The sequence below is a fragment of the Mytilus galloprovincialis genome, chromosome 7 (assembly GCF_965363235.1).
Source record: "Mytilus galloprovincialis chromosome 7, xbMytGall1.hap1.1, whole genome shotgun sequence".
Classification (NCBI taxonomy): Eukaryota; Metazoa; Mollusca; class Bivalvia; order Mytilida; family Mytilidae; genus Mytilus; species Mytilus galloprovincialis.
This window is the reverse complement of record NC_134844.1, coordinates 18258881-18281502: the sequence shown is the minus strand read 5'-3', so window position 1 is coordinate 18281502 and position 22622 is coordinate 18258881. Positions and strand designations below refer to the sequence as shown.

General features: G+C 31.2%; 1 protein-coding gene across 1 annotated transcript; it reads right to left on the bottom strand.

Moving 5' to 3' along the window:
* Positions 1-211: 211 nt before the first annotated feature.
* LOC143084145 (uncharacterized) lies at positions 212-20864 on the bottom strand. The gene is made up of 17 exons (XM_076260553.1): positions 20813-20864; positions 19228-19314; positions 17378-17428; positions 16799-16831; positions 14841-14882; positions 13907-13957; positions 13329-13361; positions 11419-11460; positions 10719-11136; positions 9816-9931; positions 8188-8223; positions 7543-7578; positions 6436-6541; positions 5392-5539; positions 2243-2354; positions 1217-1313; positions 212-402 (listed from the first exon to the last, which is right to left on the bottom strand). Exons 1-17 carry the CDS (start codon positions 20825-20827, stop codon positions 212-214), a joined length of 1614 nt encoding a protein of 537 aa, XP_076116668.1. The 5' UTR covers positions 20828-20864.
* Between the last annotated feature and the right edge of the window lie 1758 nt (positions 20865-22622).

Below are 22622 nucleotides of genomic sequence, written 5' to 3'. Positions count from 1 at the left end.
AGTGACCATAAAATGTATGTATCCATTTTTTTTATTGTAATCACTGCTTCTGATTTTAAACTGATATAATTCGTATAATGTAAAACGATCGTTTCTCATGAATTGATATACTTTCTTATACGCTAGGCAATGGAAAGGGCTAGATTCCTGTGGAGCAGTAGGGATATTTTGTTGTCGTTTTTGTTGGAATTACTAGACGTTATAGAATTGACTATATAATGTATTGATATGTGTATATCTCTACCTGAACATGCTGAAGATCAACTCGACTTTTACTCTGTGTTTGCATATCATAGCCACCAAATAATTCTTTCTTCGATAAATGGTCTATTCCAGCAACATACTTAGAAATACAATCTATTTGGCCCAGGTTCATAAGATCTGTGGTCAGAAACGATTCATCTGCAACATATAATGAACATTATTTCAAATACGTATCTTGATTTATATAAAAATCAGCCAACAAAGATTCAAAAATGAGATATATCTATGGCCCTCATGTATTCCAATGAACTTAGCTTGCAGTTCCTACAATATATATTTCCGATTATCATGCCAATACTTATACACATAACCGTTTAAAACAACTAATTATTTTTGAAATTATTCACTTTTCGAACAGTAGCCAGTGACTTATTTGAAACAGATAAACACGACACATTATCATAACTCCTCTTAAGAAATTTAAATGGGCTAAAATTATAATCTTTTCCCCTTGCTTTGAGGTTCCAATACGTCATAAATTGATGTATTCGGTGTCAAAAATATATGGTTTGAAAGCAGCTGTTCATGGCTATTAAATAAATATATGGTATATAAAGTTAGAACATGCAGCACAAGACTGTCCTGAATGATATCGATGACAAATGTTGTGCTATTCGCAGGCAAACAACTTGTATTCCTGACATAAAAAAACACAACAGCTGCTAGTCAACCAGAAAATACAGAAAACCACATTGTTAAATACTCGAGATCAAAAGGGTTTCTACAAAAATTAAATATGCATTAGGACTGCAACAAATTGACTATTTAGTTCATTTTTTTGTCGAACATAAAAAGTGACGCTACATGATAACGGAGGTCACAGAATCAATGTCTCAAGATGGAGCTATTAAACGACGGATGGTACAGTGATGAAATTGTAATTAAGAGTATAAATAACATTTTGTGCTTTGAAATTGTTATGTTTAAATTTGCAACTTTTGTATAATAGCACCTTTTTTCTCTTCAAATGACCATGCTCGTATTATGCCATCGGTTAACTTTTCCCATAGTTCCTTGTGACTATTTTTCTTTACATTGAATATTGAGATCTGCAACAAAAGTTAAATAATATCAAAGTATGTTCACAGATATGAGTCAATACACATTAGATGGGAAATGACTGCACTGACCTACAAAACAAGGTTTAAAATAACAAACCATTTACTTATATGAATTATATAGATATGTCAGTTTTTATTAGCGGTGATTATAAAATGTATTCAAAAATACTAAGAAAGCAGTTTTAAAAATAACATGTTTTACTTTTACTTGTAATTTAATGTTACTTAAGATATCCAATATATCTTATAATCGTTTGACAATGTATGTGTTGCTTTTTCTATCTCAATAGGGATACGATATTATAGTTTGTTTTCCTCCTAAGTGAGAAAAATATATAACAACAAATGACATATAAATCCTATATTTCGAAATAAAAGAATTGGTATTCCTTTTGGACAATGGATCAGTTTTTGTACTCTTGCATTTACTTTATTATAATGCGGTCAATATCAACAGTACATCACTGGTATTCTAATTGTTATGTTTTTTGTAAACTGTTGTGTGTTTGCTGTTTTTTTCTGTTGGCTTAAGCTCTGTATTCAGGGATTTATTTACGTGTGACTTTTAAATTCGTCATTTGATCCATTTATTATTTTTTTCAATAAACAAACTGTTAAAGGATACAAATAAACTTATCTAAATGTTAAACTAAACTTGTGTGTAGCTGTTTTTTTTTTAATGGATGTTTATTTTTTGGGAGATGAGTAATTTTTATCCATATATTTACGATTGAAGCGTGACTTGTAGTTTTCTGTATTGTTTATGAAATTGTTGTAAATATGAATCCTTCTCAGATGTGAGGCTATTGATCTTATAATGTATTAAACGAAAATGATGCTATTTGTATTACTGATTGTAATTTCTTTTCCAACCATTATATATATATATGCTAAAATTTTTAAAAGTTTTTAAATACCATCCAATCTCTTTTGACAATTCGATTGAGAATTTCTTCAACTTTTTCATACATGTCATCACTAAACCGTTTTGCAAACATTACTGGTAATTTCCTTTTCACTTTTGACATGCTGAAAATATACGTAAAGATTTTTGCAACAATTATCAAGTATCAAACAAGGCACTGATAAACTACTTACAATTTAACTTCTCTGAAAGAGTAAATATAGAATAACCATACATTGTCTCGAAATATCAATGTTATTTGTACAAGGCTTAGAAACAGGTAGAAAGCGAGGCTGTGCCGAGCATTTCTACCTGTTTCGAGCCGAGTACAGATAACCGATTGATATTTCGAGACAATATATGGTTATTCTTTATATACTGCAACTCTTATAAGTGTTCTAAATGAAGTATTTAGGGTAAAAACCATCATTTTTTAATTTGGAGCGGACGACGTATAATTTCCGCGAACCTGTATGTTTTATTGACGTCATAAATAAAACTCTACGGAAACGCATTGTCAACGTCATAAACAAGTGATATACGGTCAGTGACTGTATATCACATATGAATATACAGTCAATGCAATTTGACTGCTCAAATAGGACAGCTGCAGTATATAACGTATTTCATAGTGAGTGATACACGAATATGCATTAATGATCGATATGATACTTTAAAGGATATAAATAAGAAAAACAAAGGAAACACACCATGTAATTCCGTATTACAATGATCCCTATTTAACCATTGATTTCACCATTTCCAAACTTCAATTATACAACTCGAACGTACTATTGATATGTAGATATTTGAATCCCTTGCGGTATATTTTTCATACATACATATACATTCTACATTGTCTAGTGATATAGATGAGGGTAGATATATAGAAAAAAAATGAATAACTCCAACGCTTCTGGCCTTTGTTAGTCTTGTATGATTTTAGTTTTTTGTTTCTTTTAAATATTTAGGAGTTTAGTATGATCTCAATTATCACTGAACAAGTACATATTTTTTTTAAGGGGAAATCTGAAGCACGCCTAAGGGTGCGAGATTTTCTTGCTGTATCGAAGACCAATTGGTGACCTTCGGCTATTTTTTGCTCTTTGGTCGTGTCTTTTCTTGACACATTCCCATTTTCATTCTAAATTTGATTACAAATGTTATATAAAAAAGAAGATGTGGTATGATTGCCAATGAGACAACTATCCACAAAAGACCAAAATGACACAGACATTAACAACTATAGGCCACCGTACGGCCTTCAATAATGAGCAAAGCCCATACCTCATAGTCAGCTATAAAAGGCCCCGATAAGACAATGTAAAACAATCCAAACGAGAAAACTAACGGCCTTATTTATGTAAAAAAATGAACAAAAAACAAATATGTTACACATAAACAAACGACAAACACTGAATATACAGGCTCCTGACTTGGGACAGGCACATATATAAATAATGTGGCGGGGTTAAACATGTTGAAAAAGGCTTAACTCATCAGATGGACAAAAATATAAGTGGACGTGGCCGGGTACTTATACATCCCGACACAAAAAGACACAATGAATAGATTTGAGAGTACTCGCAGTTATCCGACAGCTAGTTCAAAGCCACTAACAACTAATAAAAAAATCATGCATCTAAGACTAAACTATCAATCCGTACACATCCAACATCCAATGGATTTAATGTAAAGACATCATAAACAGCCAGAGAAAAACATGACCTTGTGCAATGCCAAGTTACAGGTATCGACAGATTGTAGATCCATGAATATGTATATATATAACATACTAGTAAAATTCAGTTAGCTTTTTATCTACTGATAACAAAATCAATATTTATTCCAATAAAAACAATATCCAATGATCTTATTACGGTGTTGAATAGGTAACCTTTTAGAATAAGTTTTTTTAAAGGAGCGACAAGTTTACATGGATCATTTCTAAATTTCCGGGCACGGTTAACAACATTTCCGTAAAAATGAGGATGTGCTATCCCGTTTGAAATAAGTTTTCTACAGGTACATCCAAACTTCAAAACCAAATCTTTATATCTATGAAAAAATTTAATAAAGATTTTCAGTAATTTATGGTAACGATATCCCTGGTTTAATAATTTACCAGTTATACATAGGTTGCGTTCGTTAAAATCAAAAACGTCACAACAGACACGGGCATAGCGAACAAGTTGTGAAATATAAACACCGTAAGATGGTGCCAAAGGAACATCACCATCTAATGAATGTTTCATTTACTTAGCTTGAAATCGATATGCAAAAAAAAACCTAAAATTGGCTAATATTTTATCAAAATTCACATAAAGTCATTACAATGTACCAAGATATAAAAAAAAATGTGGTATGAGTGCGAATGAGACAACTCTCCATCCAAGTCATTTGTTAATCAAGTAAACCATTACAGGTTAAAGCACGATTCCAACAAGGAGTCTTGACTCACACCGAACCGCAAGCTATGTACATTAAAATGTTTTTAATCTAAACGGCAACAATTGTATTTCTTTATTAGATACATTTGAACGGCACCTAATATGAAACGATGATTCACTCAGAATTATCAGATATCAATCACATTTTTGAGGATGTGATTTTGTCATGTAAAGACATTGTTGTAATTTGTTGTAACAATATCTTACGAAGAACTGTATCAAATGTAAAGACCAAACATATAAAAATGTAGATTGTGGCTTATTGATTGTCTACACGATATCTGTAGGCGCTGTTTCTTTTTCATATTTTTTTTTTTTTTTGAATGATACAGATAACATCAATAATGTATGAGCTATGCTGTTGAGATCGATTGTGAATATATGTTTCTTACTAAAACAAATTTGGATTTTAGAAGACGACTTATTCAATGATTAAGAAATAATTTCTTCAAAAAACTAATAAAGAGATTTGAAGAGTTTGTAGTTTTATTTACGAATTGGAATTATCTTTCATTGGTACAATTCCTTTATAATGGACTCTTTCAACCATTTTGTTGTAGTCTAAAATTTCGTATGCACGCATATCTAACATGTCTTATCATTTAAATTATATCTTAAACTTTACATTCATATTAAACGTTGTACCAAATTAATACTTGTAAACTATTGAGAAGTGTTAATATTCGAGTAAAAACAAAACTAATAAACTTACTCTTTAAGACACAAGGCAATAAGATCAGCTGTTCCACCAGTGCCTTGAACAACTACAACCGATATGTTTTTGTAGATAGCTCTAATGACATGTTCGAGTACGTCTAATCCACCATTTATTACAAATAAAACAACCGGAACTCTAATTTCTAAAAAAATGAGGGTAATAAGTAATAAAAAAGCCTCATAATATATGAAGCTGCATCATAAGTTTAGGTTACAAGAGCGCAATTATGTGTTTACATTTTGCCAGCACGTTTCTGTTTATCCAAAAATAGAATACAATGAATTATAGTGTATCCTGATTGAATAATAAAGGGTAATATCATTTTTAATTCAAAGCTTATTAGTAAGATTTTTCAATGCCAACAATTAAATCCCTATTATAGTGCAACATCGTTCGACCCTCTTTTGTAACTTTAATTTTTATTAAAAAAAAGTCATCATTAATATTCATGACATGATTCATAATTGACGCAAGCGTAATCGCAGACAACAGATTTTAATGTATCATGATTCTATATTTAATGACAGTTTCATAAAAATCAATATTTTTCATTATTCTATTTTTAGCTCCAACGTCATCTATTGATGATTTGATGGTTGCAATTGCTCCGCGTACACATCGCCAGTAAACTTAATTACGACCATCAAATCACCAATTCAAGCCGTTGGTACTTACAATTCAATACAGTTATCTCCATTTTTTTTTCTAAAGATATGGAAAATATATTCATTGTTTTAACAAGATGACTTAAGAATTGATTTGCCTAGTTTAGTATTTAAAGACAAGAATAAGAAAGTTTGGTGTGATTGTCAATGAGACAGCTCTCCGTCAAAGACCAAATGACTTTCGGTTACAATACGACCTTTCACAATGAGCAAAACCAATACCACATAGCCAGCTATTAAAGTCGAAGATTACCAACAAAGTCATAGCAAATGTTCTCTCTATGAGTATGTAATAGCAGTAGATTTTGTGAATTCCTTAAACGTGTAATACTGTTCACTTGTCCTTGAATATCAAAACAAAGAACTAATATACCTTTGACAATCCCAGATGGTTTTATTAAATTTTCTTTTTCTCTCAAAGTTACATCTTCGAATTTAACTCTCCCCTCTGCATTGATGTAATTCTCTATTTCTAAAAGCTAAAAGAGGTATAACAATAATGTTTGTTGTGCAGTATTTGCTTTATTCTTTCATAACTTACTCCACTTTACCCCAACATAACGCCATCTGAAACATCTCTCAAGACTTTCAAATGATTGTTTAGATATACATCAATTAATAAGCTATTTTCATTATGTACAATTTCGAAGTTTTTTTTTTCATACATCGAGGAAAGTATTTTGACGATGTTGCATGTATATATTCCAACCAAACATATTAAACGTTAAGTCAGCTACTCCAGCTTTGTTCCCGTTATTTATACATCAGTTAGGTTATTTTAGAACTACTTTATATAAAAAAACAACAACATTTTGACTATGTACCTGGGCTAGTGTTATCTAAAAGGATTGGTTTTTTTTATAAGAATTACTGCTTACAATAAAGACGTATAAAGAATATGTATTGATCACGGAACCATGAAACTCTTGAAAGATAAAGGCATTCCTTTAAGTTGGTAAAGTTTTTCTGATTCAAAATACTTTCCTTGTTTAACCTTATTTTATTTGTAACTGATCACTGTTCTTATGATTTTTATAATTTTGGACATCAGCCGAAAAAAACTCCGGCTAAAATGTAAAATGAGTATCAAATCAAACGTTTACTCTGCATGATAGTGGAGAGATTCATAGTTTTGCTTTCGTTTTTCAACCGTACTTGTAACTTCTAAAATAGTAAACTTCTCATTTTTTCTATCTGAGCGTCACTGATGAGTCATGTGCAGACGAAACGCGCGTCTGGTGTAAATAGTTTTCAAAGGTACCAGGATTATAGTTCAATACGTAAGACGCGCGTTTCGTCTACATAAGACTCATCAGTGACCGTCAGGTAAAAATAGTTATAAGTCAAACATGTACAAAGCTGAAGAGCATTGATGACCCAAAATTCTAAAAAGTTGTGCTAAATGGAGCTATGGTATGCCAAGCCAATTTTAATTTTCTTATCAATATGAGTATTTTTGTTGTTTTCAATAGATGCTTACCTTCATTAAATCGATTTTATCATTGTTTGCTTTTGCCTACAACGATAAATAGAAACGATGACAATTTGTTACAACATACGCTTTAAAACGTCACCAACAAGACACGTTTGAATCTGCGTGTAACTCAATGTTTGAAAAAACCATGACTGAAATGAATTACAGGATAATAACAAAAAACTTGTCTTGAATAGAACAAAATGCAAAAGAAAATATAAATCGATCTTTACTCTTTTTATTCGATCGGTAACATGTGTAATGGCAAACTAATGCAATGTGAAACCGAATTAGTGTTTCAAAAATTAGTATTTAGTACCGTGGTCGCAAGACTTTTCAAACACATGTTCAGTGCATACATGTATAATCCTTAAACCGCATTCGCATAGTATCAAATTAGTATGTCAGCTGTAATGGTTTAATATAAAAATACAAAAAAGAGATGGGATAACTTAGGAGTGAACTAAAATGAACCTACCATATATCATATAAAGGTATGTATACAAATAAAACATGCATATTAAATACGGTTGTTTGTCTGTTGATATCTGACTGAATAGATTATATACTGACAGACAATTTGTTTCAAAATCAAGTAAAGGATTTTTGTTTCATAATCATGTTTCATTTTTTATTGTTTTAATTACTCACTGTAACCTTCCCTGAGCCTGAATTATTAACGTCTCTCTGTAATCATATAAATAATGAAAAGAATAGATGAAATGTATACAGACATATTATAGACTGTTGTTCATTTGATACTATCGTAGTACGTTTAATTGCACAACAATGTATTATAAAAATCCCCGAATTCACGGTATGACTTACAAAACAGCGACCATTCTGCAAATTATATTATCAGAAACACGTTGTTAGGTAAATCCAAAGTGGGAGGTGTGATACCTAATGCAGCAAAAATTTAGATGTTTATAATGACATTTTTTTAATAGTTTGCCTTTGTCTATATAGTAATAGATTGGCCAATATATTTCTGCATTTGAAGCAAGTAATTTTAATGTTTGCCAATTCGAACAATCATTAAAGGCTTCACACAAAGAAAATAGTAGCAATATTGATTAGATTTACATCAAACTTTTAGAAATTGATGGATTTCAAACGTCAAGTACCAACTAGTAGACGCATATCTAGGATAGATGTATGTGATACAATAATGTATATTGACACTGCCTTAAAGATAACTTCCAAATTTCAAGCGTTTGATTTGAACCTATTATTGATAAACCTACAACAGCTGGGATAATGACTAAAACGGTATTAATATCATGGTTTAATATAAAAGCGTGTGCTACTTACAAATTTATACCTTCTTTTCGAATTTTTGACCGATATTCGTAGTCTCTATTTTTTTCAACTCACTGATACCATTTTTGTTTTAGATAAAAACAAGGTGTCAGTCTTAAAATTTGAAAAATCGATAGGAAAACATTTTCCGTAAGATTTTTAGTTGATTAACAAACAAAAAGACACCAAACAATCATTGTTTCTATTCTTTAAGTTCCGTTGTTTTTAAACTATAAAGATATCAACTCCTTAATATGTTTAAGTTCCGTCGATTTCAAACTATTAGATAATCACAGTCTGGAAATAAACTTTGTATACGACAGAGGATCGAACTCCTTCAGGATTTACTTACAAACCAAAAAAGTGGTAAAACTATCATACAAAGAATGGAAAGATGTAAATTAGAGGATTATATTATATTATGTGTTTTTAAGTTATCCATTTCTAAATAAAGTGATCCAAAACAGTGTATACAAAAATAGGTTGGAAAGGTATTCAAGTATGACAAAAATGGTAAATTATAATGGTTAATATAAACTGAATGAACTTCCAGATTTACGGATATATTTCCTTTTTTATGTATGTATACATGTATGTGCCCTTGTCGCTTTGAAATTATTCAACCACGGTTCTTATTCAATTCAATATGGTATCTTCACATTAATGAAGTAACAAGGACGTGTAGTGAATGTTTCCGCAAACCAATAAAAAAATATCCCATATTATTTCAAGTAGCTATTTTTAAGTCATATCGCATGATGTTTTTATTCCAAACTAGTTTTTTTTTTATCTTTGGTTTGAGTAAAGTAAGACTAAATCCTATTGTTTTTGTTTCTTTTTATTTTTTTTTATATTATGATCATACATTTTCATCTAGACTTTTTATAAAGATAGATGGTCAACGAAAATAGTTCAGTGTTTTTTTCGAGATAACTTGCATACTTTTGCTTTTGGTAGATATTTTGTGTTACACTTACTTTTATGTTGGAAGTGTATCCATACGTTAACTGTGGTAAACTTTCAATATGACAACTATCCTTGATGATTGTCGTTGCAATTTTAATATCCTGTTCCTTGTAAAGAAATCCACATCCTATGATAAAAAGGAATATTGTACATTTATGTTCCTTGTCATCAATATCATCAGGTAATGTTTTATTAAATGGCTGAAATTGTGTTTTATTGAATGTCACTTGGAAAACAATTCAAATAAATTTAGAATGATTTATTGTAATAAAGTTGAAACAAATAATGTGAATGTTGAGTTTTTATTTTGGTTTCTAATTGTATATAATTGATCAAAAAGACGATAACTGAGTTTGATGTTGATGTTGAGCATACATTTTAGTAGGTTTAATTTTAAGATGTAAAATCACAAAAAGTTCTAAACTTCGAGGAAAATTTAAAAAGGAAAGTCCCTAATCACATTGCAAAATCAAAAGCTACAACACATCAAACGAATGGATAACAACTGTCATATTCCTGACTTGGTACAAGCATTTTCTTATGTGGAAAATGGTGGATTAAACATGGTTTTATATCTAGCTAAACCTCTCAAGTTTATGACAGTCACATCAAATTCCATTATATTGACAACAATGCAGTTTTTGCAATGATACGGGTTATGTTCTTCTTATATATTTTATAATGGTATAAATTTAAACCCCTAAAGGGAGGGATTGTTCTTGATTTTCATTTGAGGATGTCATAATCTTTCAATTGAAAAGAATTAAACTCTTTGTTTTATTTCTGCGTTAATTGCTACAATACATAACCGCTTTTAATTTGGTCTACAAAACAAACGAAAAAAAGGCAAATAGGCCTTGGCTTGTACATAGAGATATATATTTGTTCATTGTTTTAAAAAAGAAATCATTTACTTCCTGCATATCTTGCAACATGAGTGAGTGCTTCCTTTAACAACATCTTGTGTTTCCATTTATACGTAGGAATTAACTCATTGTAAGCGCCAATCAATGATATCATAATTCTTGGTTCCCCTAATTTTCTGATATTATCCCATATTTCAAATGCATCTCTTATAGGCTTCTTTTGTGAAGGAAGATCCGGTTTAGTAGGTGGCTTTGATGATGAAGGTTCAGATGGCACAGGCGATGGTTGCTTTTGTGATGAGGGTTTAGATGGCACAGACGATGGTTGCTTTGGTGATGAAGGTTTAGATGGCACAGGCGATGGTTGCTTTTGTGATGAGGGTTCAGATGGCAGAGGCGATGGTTGCTTTGGTGATGAAGGTTCAGATGGCACAGGCGATGGTTGCTTTTGAACGATCACTAGTTGCTAGTAAAGATAATAATCTTTGATGATTATTATTTGTAAATAAAAACAACAAAATACATTTGTTATGTCCGAAAAGTATTCATCAATGCTAAAACCAAGCCATTCAAACATTGACTATTTCATTATGTACAAACCAAAATTCAAGTATTTTATTCGCAACAAGCAAGTATCCAGTTTCAATATTATTATCTTCTTTTGTAATTTGTTATAGTTTTTAACGGTTTAAAAATATTGTTCACTGCATATATTTGCATCGTGAATGAATTGACATTTATTACTTACAGTCAGTTCAACTTGAGGTGGGATATCTATCCGTTCCTGCTTCTAAAAATAATTGTATGGCTAATATGAGTTTCGTTTCAATCATACATTTATAAAAATCAACGTAACGTAATAACGCTTCATAGAACAATCAATCTATACACACATGTACACATTTACATACATACATGTTTATACTAGTATATAATTTTTAGGTCTTGAATTCAGTGTATAATGATAGAAGTGCAATTTAAAGCTGAAATTTGTGAATATCCTATCATGATCAAATGGTGAGATTAAAATCATCCCTTCGGAAATTTTACTGACGCCATCACGAGTTTGTTAACCGTTATGGAATAACCGTTTTACAGATGATTCGAATATGTTCCTTATGTCCTTACAACCCCCTTCCCATTTTACGAATGTGATCAACCGAATAGATTATTTACCGGGTTTGTAATAACATGAGCAACATGACGAGTGCCACATGTAGAGCAGAATCTACATACCATTCTGGAGCACCTGGTGGGGTTCGTGTTGCTAAGTCTTTAGTTTTCTTTATTGTGTCTTGTGTACTATTATTTGTCTGTTTGTCGTTTTCTTTTTTAGCCCTGGCGTTGTTAGTTTATTTTCGATCTATATAATTTACTGTGCAAATGGTATCTTTCGCCCTTATTTGTTTTCCGTTTCCCCAGCGAGATTTGAATTTATGCTGGCTAGACACCGTAACCACCTATGCTGGCACGCTTTATAACACTAGCCATTCGATAAAGGTCTTTCGGTGTTGAATTTTCCTCGGAATTCAGTTGTTTTGTGATTTTTCTTGTTTTCAGTATATCTTGTTCAACTGAAGATTAATTCGTATTGGTATGCATTTCAACGTCGTCATTATCTAGAGTTGTAGTAACACAGTGCGTTGTCATAATTCATTGTCGAAATTTTCATAAAGATTGCAAACCTGATCATTTTATTGAACACGTGATGATTGGGGTTGGCCGAAATGAAGCAAACATGAACAAGTTGTAAAATTATACATCATTTTTTTACGGATACAGAGTATTATATTTACTGGTTTCAAAAGTGAATAAAGTCACCAGGTCGCTACCAATGCTTTTTTCACTATAAACATAGTCTTATCGTAAGAATACAGACAACTTTAATGTTCCTTATAAAAAAAAGGCAAAAGTAGTATACCGCTGTTCAAAAATCGTAAATCTATGGACAAAAAACAAAATCGGGGAAACAAACTAAAACTGAAGGAAACGCATTAAATATAAGAGGAGAACAACGACACAACATTCAAATGTAACACACATAGCAATATAACATCAAAACCAAATACATGAATTTGGGAAAGAAAAGTACCGTGACACGTCTTATAGTAATGTAAATTCACACTCAAATATAGGAGAAAACAAACGATACAACGAAAACACAACGTAAAAATGTTACATACACAGAAACGAACTATGATATAACAATGGCCATTTTCCTGACTTGGTACAGGACATTTTTAAAGAAAAAAATGGTGGGTTGAACCTGGTTTTGTGGCATGCCAAACCTCGCACTTTCATGGCATTGTTAAATATAACATTAAAATGACAACATAATAATACAGGACTTCAATACAAATAAATAGGAGAACGTATTAGGCAAAGAAAAACATGAATTATAGATAACAAAAGGCATCAGGTTTAAAATGTATACGAGGGATTTACAATACAAAATTGTTTTGCTGATTTTTTTTTTTTAATTATGTAACACTTTGTCGTGTCCGGGAATTATATGCTGACGCTGTGAAATTTGTTGATGTTGAAATCCGCAAGGTGACCTGTATTTGTCTAAATCGACGTCATTTGGATTAGGTTTGATAGTTGATACATGGTAGTTATCCCACATGTATGATTTATATGTGTCTTAACAATAAATACCTGAATAGATAAATTGAGTTGTGTTTCCTGAAACTAAAAACATTCACATAATTTAATATTACACATTGCCATTGCAAGAAGAATACAAATACTAAAACAACAGATATGTTTACAATTATTTTAGGCTTGAAATATATGGTGACCTCTAGATCTCATAATGCTATTTTCGACCAACGTGCTATTTATCAAACTTTTTTTTACCTAATGTGGTCAATATAACTGGTGTCACAGGTAGTCCCTGAAATGTATTTCTGGTCATTTGTGTTAGCACTTAGTTTATAAGACATTTTGTCTTGCTCAATATTAAATTGTGTAGTTGTTTGATTTGTTTTATCTTTTCTCTCTGTCTCTCTTGTCCTAAATCCATTCCTTTTTTTTTACATATGTTTCCGCCTGAAATATTTTTTCGATATTTTCATTACTATATTTTAAAAAACAGCAACAAAAATCTACGTTAACGCTTAAAGTTCCAGTTACATATGTGCAGTATGATAGTTTCATCTCGCAAGCAGGAATGGTTATATTTCATCGTGAAACCTCATAAAGTAGAAAGACAATTTCATACAAAATATTGATACCTTTGGTGAATCAAAACAAACTTGGACTGTCTTTGATTTCTTCTTCTTTTTCTATAAAAAAATTTATAAAAATCGTGTTTTCATAATTCTTGCTAAAAAAAAATATTTATAAGTATTGAATACTTGTTTTTGTTACTTCATAGGGTTGTAAAAGCGTTGACCGTGCGCACATAGCCTCCGCGCTTCATACAACATGTACTTTCGTCAACGCTTTTACACCCCAAATGAAGTAACAAAAGAAGCATTCAATTCTTAAATACAGTACAAATGATTAGCATTCCTACTTGTTATGATCAAGAATTGATAACTTTGCTCAGTGTGAGTGTTTTTTTTTATTAATGCCAGATTTTATTACGGTTTTTTTCTTGTTTTGGACTACAAAAGTCAAAAGTGATGTCGGGTCCTTCCTATTTTGAAAATTTTAATATATAAACACGTTTTATGGGTTTGCAAAATCTTGAACTCATAAATATGCCGGAGCTATTATAGTTATTTACTGGATAAGATTAATTTATTGGTTTGCATTTTTTTGTAAACAATTGACTGTTTTCTGATGAAATTGATCATAAATAGAAAACATGAGACATTTGAGAGTCCTCAACTTGCATCGATTGTGATTTTAATTTTATTTCTTTTTGTTGAGCCTATTTGTATACAATTTTCACGTTTGTAGCTTGTATAAAGAAAATTATACTCCGGAGTCAAAACTCGTAACTTGAAAAAGGTCTAATTGCATATTAGAATGCACTAATTGCCGGATATTTATCATACAAAAACATGATTTACTTAGAAACAATTTATTTAAAATATGCATGACCTTCTAAGGTGTTCCTTCTGACCGGGCACAAAATGATATATTCTGGTAAAAAACGGTTTAAAAAAATTGTTCACTGCATATATTTGCATCGTGAATGAATTGACATTAATTACTTACAGTCAGTTCAACTTGAGGTGGGATATCTATCCCTTCCTGCTTCTGAAAATAATTGTATGGCTAATATGAGTTTCGTTTCAATCATACATTTCTTAAAAATCAACGTACCGTTATAACGCTTGATAGAACAATCAATCTATACACACATGTACACATTTACATACATACATGTTTATACTAGTATATAATTTTTAGGTCTTAAATTCAGTGTATAATGATAGCAGTGTAATTTAAAGCTGAAATTTGTTATATCCTATCATGATTTCCTTGATAAAGTATTGCTGCTCACTACAACCTATTAAACTAAGAATATCAAATGGTGAGATTTAAATCATCCCTTCGGAAATTTTACTGACGCCATCACGAGTTTGTTAACCGTTATGGAATAACCGTTTTACAGATGATTCGAATATGTTCCTTATGTCCTTACATCCCCCTTCCCATTTTACGAATGTGATCAACCGAATAGATTATTTACCGGGTTTGTAATAACATGAGCAACATGACGGGTGCCACATGTAGAGCAGAATCTACATACCATTCTGGAGCACCTGGTGGGGTTCGTGTTGCTAAGTCTTTAGTTTTCTTTATTGTGTCTTGTGTACTATTATTTGTCTGTTTGTCGTTTTCTTTTTTAGCCCTGGCGTTGTTAGTTTATTTTCGATCTATATAATTGACTGTGCAAATGGTATCTTTCGCCCTTATTTGTTTTCCGTTTCCACAGCGAGATTTGAATTTATGCTGGCTAGACACCTTTACCAACTATGCTGGTACGCTTTATATCACTAGCCATTCGATAAAGATCTTTCGGTGTTGAATTTTCCTCGGAATTCAGTTGTTTTGTGATTTTTCTTGTTTTCAGTATATCTTGTTCAACTGTAGATTAATTCGTATTGGTATGCATTTCAACGTCGTCATTATCTAGAGTTGTAGTAACACAGTGCGTTGTCATAATTCATTGTCGAAATTTTCATAAAGATTGCAAACCTGATCATTTTATTGAACACGTGATGATTGGGGTTGGCCGAAATGAAGCAAACACAAACAAGTTGTAAAATTATACATCATGTTTTTACAGATACAGGGTATTATATTTACTGGTTTCAAAAGTGAATAAAGTCACCAGGTCGCTACCAATGCTTTTTTCACTATAAACATAGTCTTATCGTAAGAATACAGACAACTTTAATGTTCCTTATAAAAAAAGGCAAAAGTAGTATACCGCTGTTCAAAAATCGTAAATCTATGGACAAAAAACAAAATCGGGGAAACAAACTAAAACTGAGGGAAACGCATTAAATATAAGAGGAGAACAACGACACAACATTCAAATGTAACACACATAGCAATATAACATCAAAACCAAATACATGAATTTGGGATAGAAAAGTACCGTGACACGTCTTATAGTAATGTAAATTCACACTCAAATATAGGAGAAAACAAACGATACAACGAAAACACAACGTAGAAATGTTACATACACAGAAACGAACTATGATATAACAATGGCCATTTTCCTAACTTGGTACAGGACATTTTTAAAGAAAAAAATGGTGGGTTGAACCTGGTTTTGTGGCATGCCAAACCTCGCACTTTCATGGCATTGTTAAATATAACATTAAAATGACAACATAATAATACAGGACTTCAATACAAATAAATGGGAGAACGTATTAGGCAAAGAAAAACATGAATTATAGATAACAAAAGGCATCAGGTTTAAAATGTATACGAGGGATTTACAATACAAAATTGTTTTGCTGATTTTTTTTTTTAATTATGTAACACTTTGTCGTGTCCGGGAATTATATGCTGACGCTGTGAAATTTGTTGATGTTGAAATCCGCAAGGTGACCTGTATTTGTTTAAATCGACGTCATTTGGATTAGGTTTGATAGTTGATACATGGTAGTAATCCCACATGTATGATTTATATGTGTCTTAACAATAAATACCTGAATAGATAAATTGAGTTGTGTTTCCTGAAACTAAAAACATTCACATAATTTAATATTACACATTGCCATTGCAAGAAGAATACAAATGCTAAAACAACAGATATGTTTACAATTATTTTAGGCTTGAAATATATGGTGATCTCTAGATCTCATAATGCTATGTTCGACCAACGTGCTATTCATCAAACTTTCTTTTACCTAATGTGGTCAATATAACTGGGGTCACAGGTAGTCCCTGAAATGTATTTCTGGTAATTTGTCGTAGCACTTAGTTTATAAGACATTTTGTCTTGCTCAATATTAAATTGTGTAGTTGTTTGATTTGTTTTATCTTTTCTCTCTGTCTCTCTTGTCCTAAATCCATTCCTTTTTTTTTTTACATATGTTTCCGCCTGAAATATTTTTTCGATATTTTCATTACTATATTTTAAAAAAAGCGACAAAAATCTACGTTAACGCTTAAAGTTCCAGTTACATATGTGCAGTATGATAGTTTTATCTCGCAAGCAGCAATGGTTATATTTCATCGTGAAACCTCATAAAGTAGAAAGACAATTTCATACAAAATATTGATACCTTTGGTGATTCAAAACAAACTTGGACTGCCTTTGATTTCTTCTTCTTTTTCTATAAAATATTTATAAAAATCGTGTTTTCATAATCCTTGCTAAAAAAAAATATTTATAAGTATTGAATACTTGTTTTTGTTACTTCATAGGGTTGTAAAAGCGTTGACCGTGCGCACATAGCCTCCGCGCTTCATACAACATGTACTTTCGTCAACGCTTTTACACCCCAAATGAAGTAACAAAAAAAGCATTCAATTCTTAAATACAGTACAAATGATTAGCATTCCTACTTGTTATGATCAAGAATTGATAACTTTGCTCAGTGTGAGTGTTTTTTTTTTTTTTTATTAATGCCAGATTTTATTACGGGTTTTTTCTTGTTTTGGACTACAAAAGTCAAAAGTGATGTCGGGTCCTTCTTCCTATTTTGAAAATTTTAATATATAAACACGTTTTATGGGTTTGCAAAATCTTGGATTCATAAATATGCCGGAGCTATTATAGTTATTTAATGGATAAGATTAATATATTGGTTTGCAATTTTTTGTAAACAATTGACTGTTTTCTGATAAAATTGATCGTAAATAGAAAACATGAAACATTTGAGAGTCCTCAACTTGCATCGATTGTGATTTTAATTTTATTTCTTTTTGTTGATCCTATTTGTACACAATTTTCACGTTGGTAGCTTGTATAAAGAAAATTATACTCCGGACTCAAAACTCGTAACATGAAAAAGGTCTAATTGCATATTAGAATGCACTAATTGCCGGATATTTATCATACAAAAACATGATTTACTTAGAAACAATTTATTTAAAATATGCATGAACTTCTAAGGTGTTCCTTCTGACCGGGCACAAAATGATATATTCTGGTAAAAAAACGTTACACCGAAGAATAACTATGAACACGGGTTTGATAACTGAATTTTTATCAATACAATAGTTATCAAAGGTACCAGGATTATAATTTAGTATGCCAGACGCGCGTTTCGTCTACATGAGACTCATCAGTGACGCTCATAGCAAAATATTTATAAAGTCAAACAAGAACAAAGTTGAAAAATATTGAGGATCCAAAATTCCAAAAAGTTGTGCCAAATACGACTAAGGTAATTTATGCCTTGGATAGGAAAATCCTTAGTTTTTCGAAAAATTCAAAGTTTTGTAAGCAGGAAATTTATAAAAATGACCAAATTATTGATACTCATGTCAACACCCAAGTGTTGACTACTAGGCTGATGATACCCTCGGGGACGAAACTTCCACCAGCAGTGGCATCGACCCAGTGGTGTAAATAGTTATCAAGGTATACGTACTAGGATTATAATTTAGTACGCCAGACGCGCGTTTCGTCTTCATAAGACTCATCAGTGACTCATATCAAAATATTTATAAAGCCAAACAAGAACAAAGTTGAAGAGCATTGAGGGTCCAAAATTCCAAAAAGCTGCACCAAATACGGTTAAGGTAATCTATGCCTGGGATAAAAAAAAATCCTTAGTTTTTTCGAAAAATTCAAAGTTTTGTGAACAGGAAATTTATAAAAATGACCACCATATTGATATTCATTTCAACACCGAAGTGTTGACTACTGGGCTAGTGATACCCTCGGGGACGAAACGTCCACCAGCAGTGGCATCGAGCCAGTTGTGTAACAATACGAATTTTATTGATCATTACATATGGTAATTAGTTAATTGCGAGTAAAAAATGTTTTTTTGTAACGCAGCATATTCTAAAAATGTTTCTTAGATGAAGTTTTGCTCTGCCATCTTCTGATACAAATATATTAAATTGTTTGTAACAAGATGAATGTAAGTACAATGAATGTAACTAGCATACAGATACTTACATATACTTCATTATTGTAAACTTTCCTATGATCAAATCCAGGTGTATGGTTAGGAAAGTATTTGGAAAACATTAAAGACTTGGAACTCTGTAACAAAATACAACTGTGTTAACGCCTTCAGATTTTTCCTTGCAATAATGTTTTTTTTAACTTGAACTTTGTAAACCAACAGATATCAATAAAAGCATAAAATCTGTAAATGTGTTCAGCATTATCAATTTCTTGTACGAAAGTAGTTAATATTTGTCTATTTAAATTTTTTTCCAATAGCAATGTGAACAACTGCGAGACAGATTGAATTCGATGAGCGTAACTACATGTATGTATATAATCCCGCCTCATGATTTTATCGTTGTGTTGAAGACTTAATGGTAGCCTTCATTTTCCCGCCCTTTGTTCGGGTTGTTGTGTCTTTGACTCATTCCCCGTTTCCATTCTCAAATTCATAATTTAACTTATACCACAGAACTTTGTATGGAATGTTTGTATTTGAATTTAAAATTTCCTTGTGAAACATACCGGATTTGACTCTAATGAAGCAGAATCTGCATTCCCTTATAGGAGACATTCTATCCAACCTATAATTGTTGTTGCTCGTTTCTTTAATAGGTGACGCCAATGCGCGTAATTTGACTTCCTAGATTTTTTGTTGTGTTTTGTAAACTTTGTTTTCCTTTGGTTATGGTTTTATTTTTGCCGGAACGTTGTCTCAGTTTTTATTAAACTTCTCAGTTTTTAATATCCTTTTGTACATTTATGTTCTATCCCATTTTCGTCTCTATAATTCGATTTTTCTATTTTGTTTGTACTTTTCGCATCTACATTTAGAAACACGGCAACACTAAATTAACAAGTGAAATTTGGAGACTATCAGCAGATGTTCATACAAATGTAAGTGACACAATAACTAACACATGATAAACATATACTTGGTAGAAGTATGGTGATATCCAAAGAGGCAAGTATGACACAGGAAATAATATGTGATTGTGAAATAATAACATAAACATTACTGCATAGCGATTATATTATGATTGGATATGACATTAAAGGAAAAAGTACGAAATCGTCAGGAAAACATTTAGTTTCAAAATTTAAGAATATTTCTGCAAGTTATTAGTTTTTATTGGAACGCGTTTGTCCTTGATATTTTGAATTACAAGGTTGAATAATATCAAAGCGTGTCGAGACAATTAACAATTTTAAAGTACACAAGAAACTAAAATTAAACATCATACAAGACTAACAAATGCCTGAGGCTCCTGACATCGGACAGGCGGAAAATTGCAGCGATGTTAAACATGTTTTTTGAAATCTCAACCCTCCCCCTATACCTCTAGCCAATGCATAAAAAAGTACAACACTACGCCCAGTAAAACTCAGTTTAACAGAAGTCTGAGTCCGATTTAAGAATAAGTAACAAAATATAATGTAGGTTTACAGCGTTTACCGGAATTTATGTTAAAAAAAACTTTTCATTTATATTTGACACATTAGTCATGTGTATTCTATAGCAGCCATACATTTACAGAACATAATATTTATATATAAACTTGAATCACAAAGATATAAAATTTTCACTTACCCCAATTGAAGTCATCTTCGTCAAATTTTAATTTTTTCCAACTAAATCTATATAAGATTAAACAAAAAAAAAAGATTCGTATATGTATTTTTTATCTTGTAAACCCGTATGGAAGTCAAAACGTATTGCATGATACCGTAATGCTCAATATTTATGTTGACGGATTTGAAAAGAAAACATGGGAATAAATACTGCAAATTTTGGAATGGTTTGCTGTCTTATAGTTCCAACTTTTACAATTTCGATTTTTAATTCGAATCGAACTGTTTAAATGGCAAATTTTAAATATAATTTGTGCACGAAGCATGTATAATGGTTGAATAATTGAAAAGCTTTAAACTTTATCGGTTCGTGCGGCAAGCTTATTAGCAAACCACGTGCAAGGACCAGACAATCATCTATAATTGTATATCAATGACTGTTTTATATCTGTTTTTCAATTATATGTCATCAAAAACGTTTAATTAACCTTGTATGGTTAGCTTAAATAAATTGGATAGAGTACTTAAATGTTGACCTCTTTTGGCCATATACTTACAAGTATATCACAAAATATTTAATGTCCATGCTGACTTTGCATTTTTGAAAGCAAATTTGATATTGCGGCATTTCATACAGTATGCATATACATGTACATGTTGCACAATATTCTATAATTCAAACGTGAACCAATTAATTTTATTTAGAAATTTGAAAATTTAGGTATTGGGATGACACCCACATATAAAATTATAGTGGTTAACAAAAAATGCATGAACAAATTAATTAATTCTGTCTGATTATATTCTTTTCTTGTAACCGATACCGGAAAATGCATCAAACATTAAAAATTACATAGTTATCAAGGAAAATAAACGACAAAATATGCAAAGGTGAAATAAGAAACCAGTATTTATATTTCAATACATAACATTTAAAATATCAATGACCAAATATGTCACTTAAATCATAGCAGTATGTATGTACTAGCGCTTAATTTAGTGGACACAGTCAAGGCCAGTGTCTGACAATGATGCTGAAATTGAAGTTTGAGTGATTTAAGTAAGTGTTTGCATTGTTTGCATCAGTGATACACACAGTGAATTCGAGTACAATTCAACTAAATGGTCTACATGGGGTATGTGTATTCTTTACTTTTTTTAGCATGAAGGCATTTGTCATTATTTTTAATATGTACTTTTTAATTCTGTAAATTCTAATCAAAATAATTGTGGTACAATGTATTGCATGTTTGTGTAATTTTGTGATTAATCTATTTTGAACATAGTTTATTTCTATAATCTGCGCTGGCTTTGTAATTCTGTTTTATCACAGGTATTATTATGCTTTATCCTCATATTCTTCTGGATGTTTTTTTAATGTTTGTTTGCTTTTTGAGTCTATTCATTATTTAGAATGTCAGTATCCCATATTCTGCTTTTCCAATCTCAATCCTCACATCTATTATATTTCTTCTTTATATGTTGGCCCTTTCCTAAGATTTTCACAGACTGCAAATTCAAGCCTTTAATTAACGACTCGAAAAGATGATCATTATAGAAGTATGACCTTATCAAATTATAGTGAAACAAACAACAAATGGTATTTCGATAGTTAAACATAGGAATGTCAATAATTTACATTCAACATTTCAACAATGACTCGTCCTTTTATAATTTTTAAAGGGACCACAAAAATAATGTTGTCATTACAATTAAATCTGAACCATTTTATATAACTTTTTATCTCATCCATGCATTTCATTATTATTTTCCCACACGAGAAGGCTGCACACATTCTTATCAAAACTTTGAGGCATACAAATGTCTAT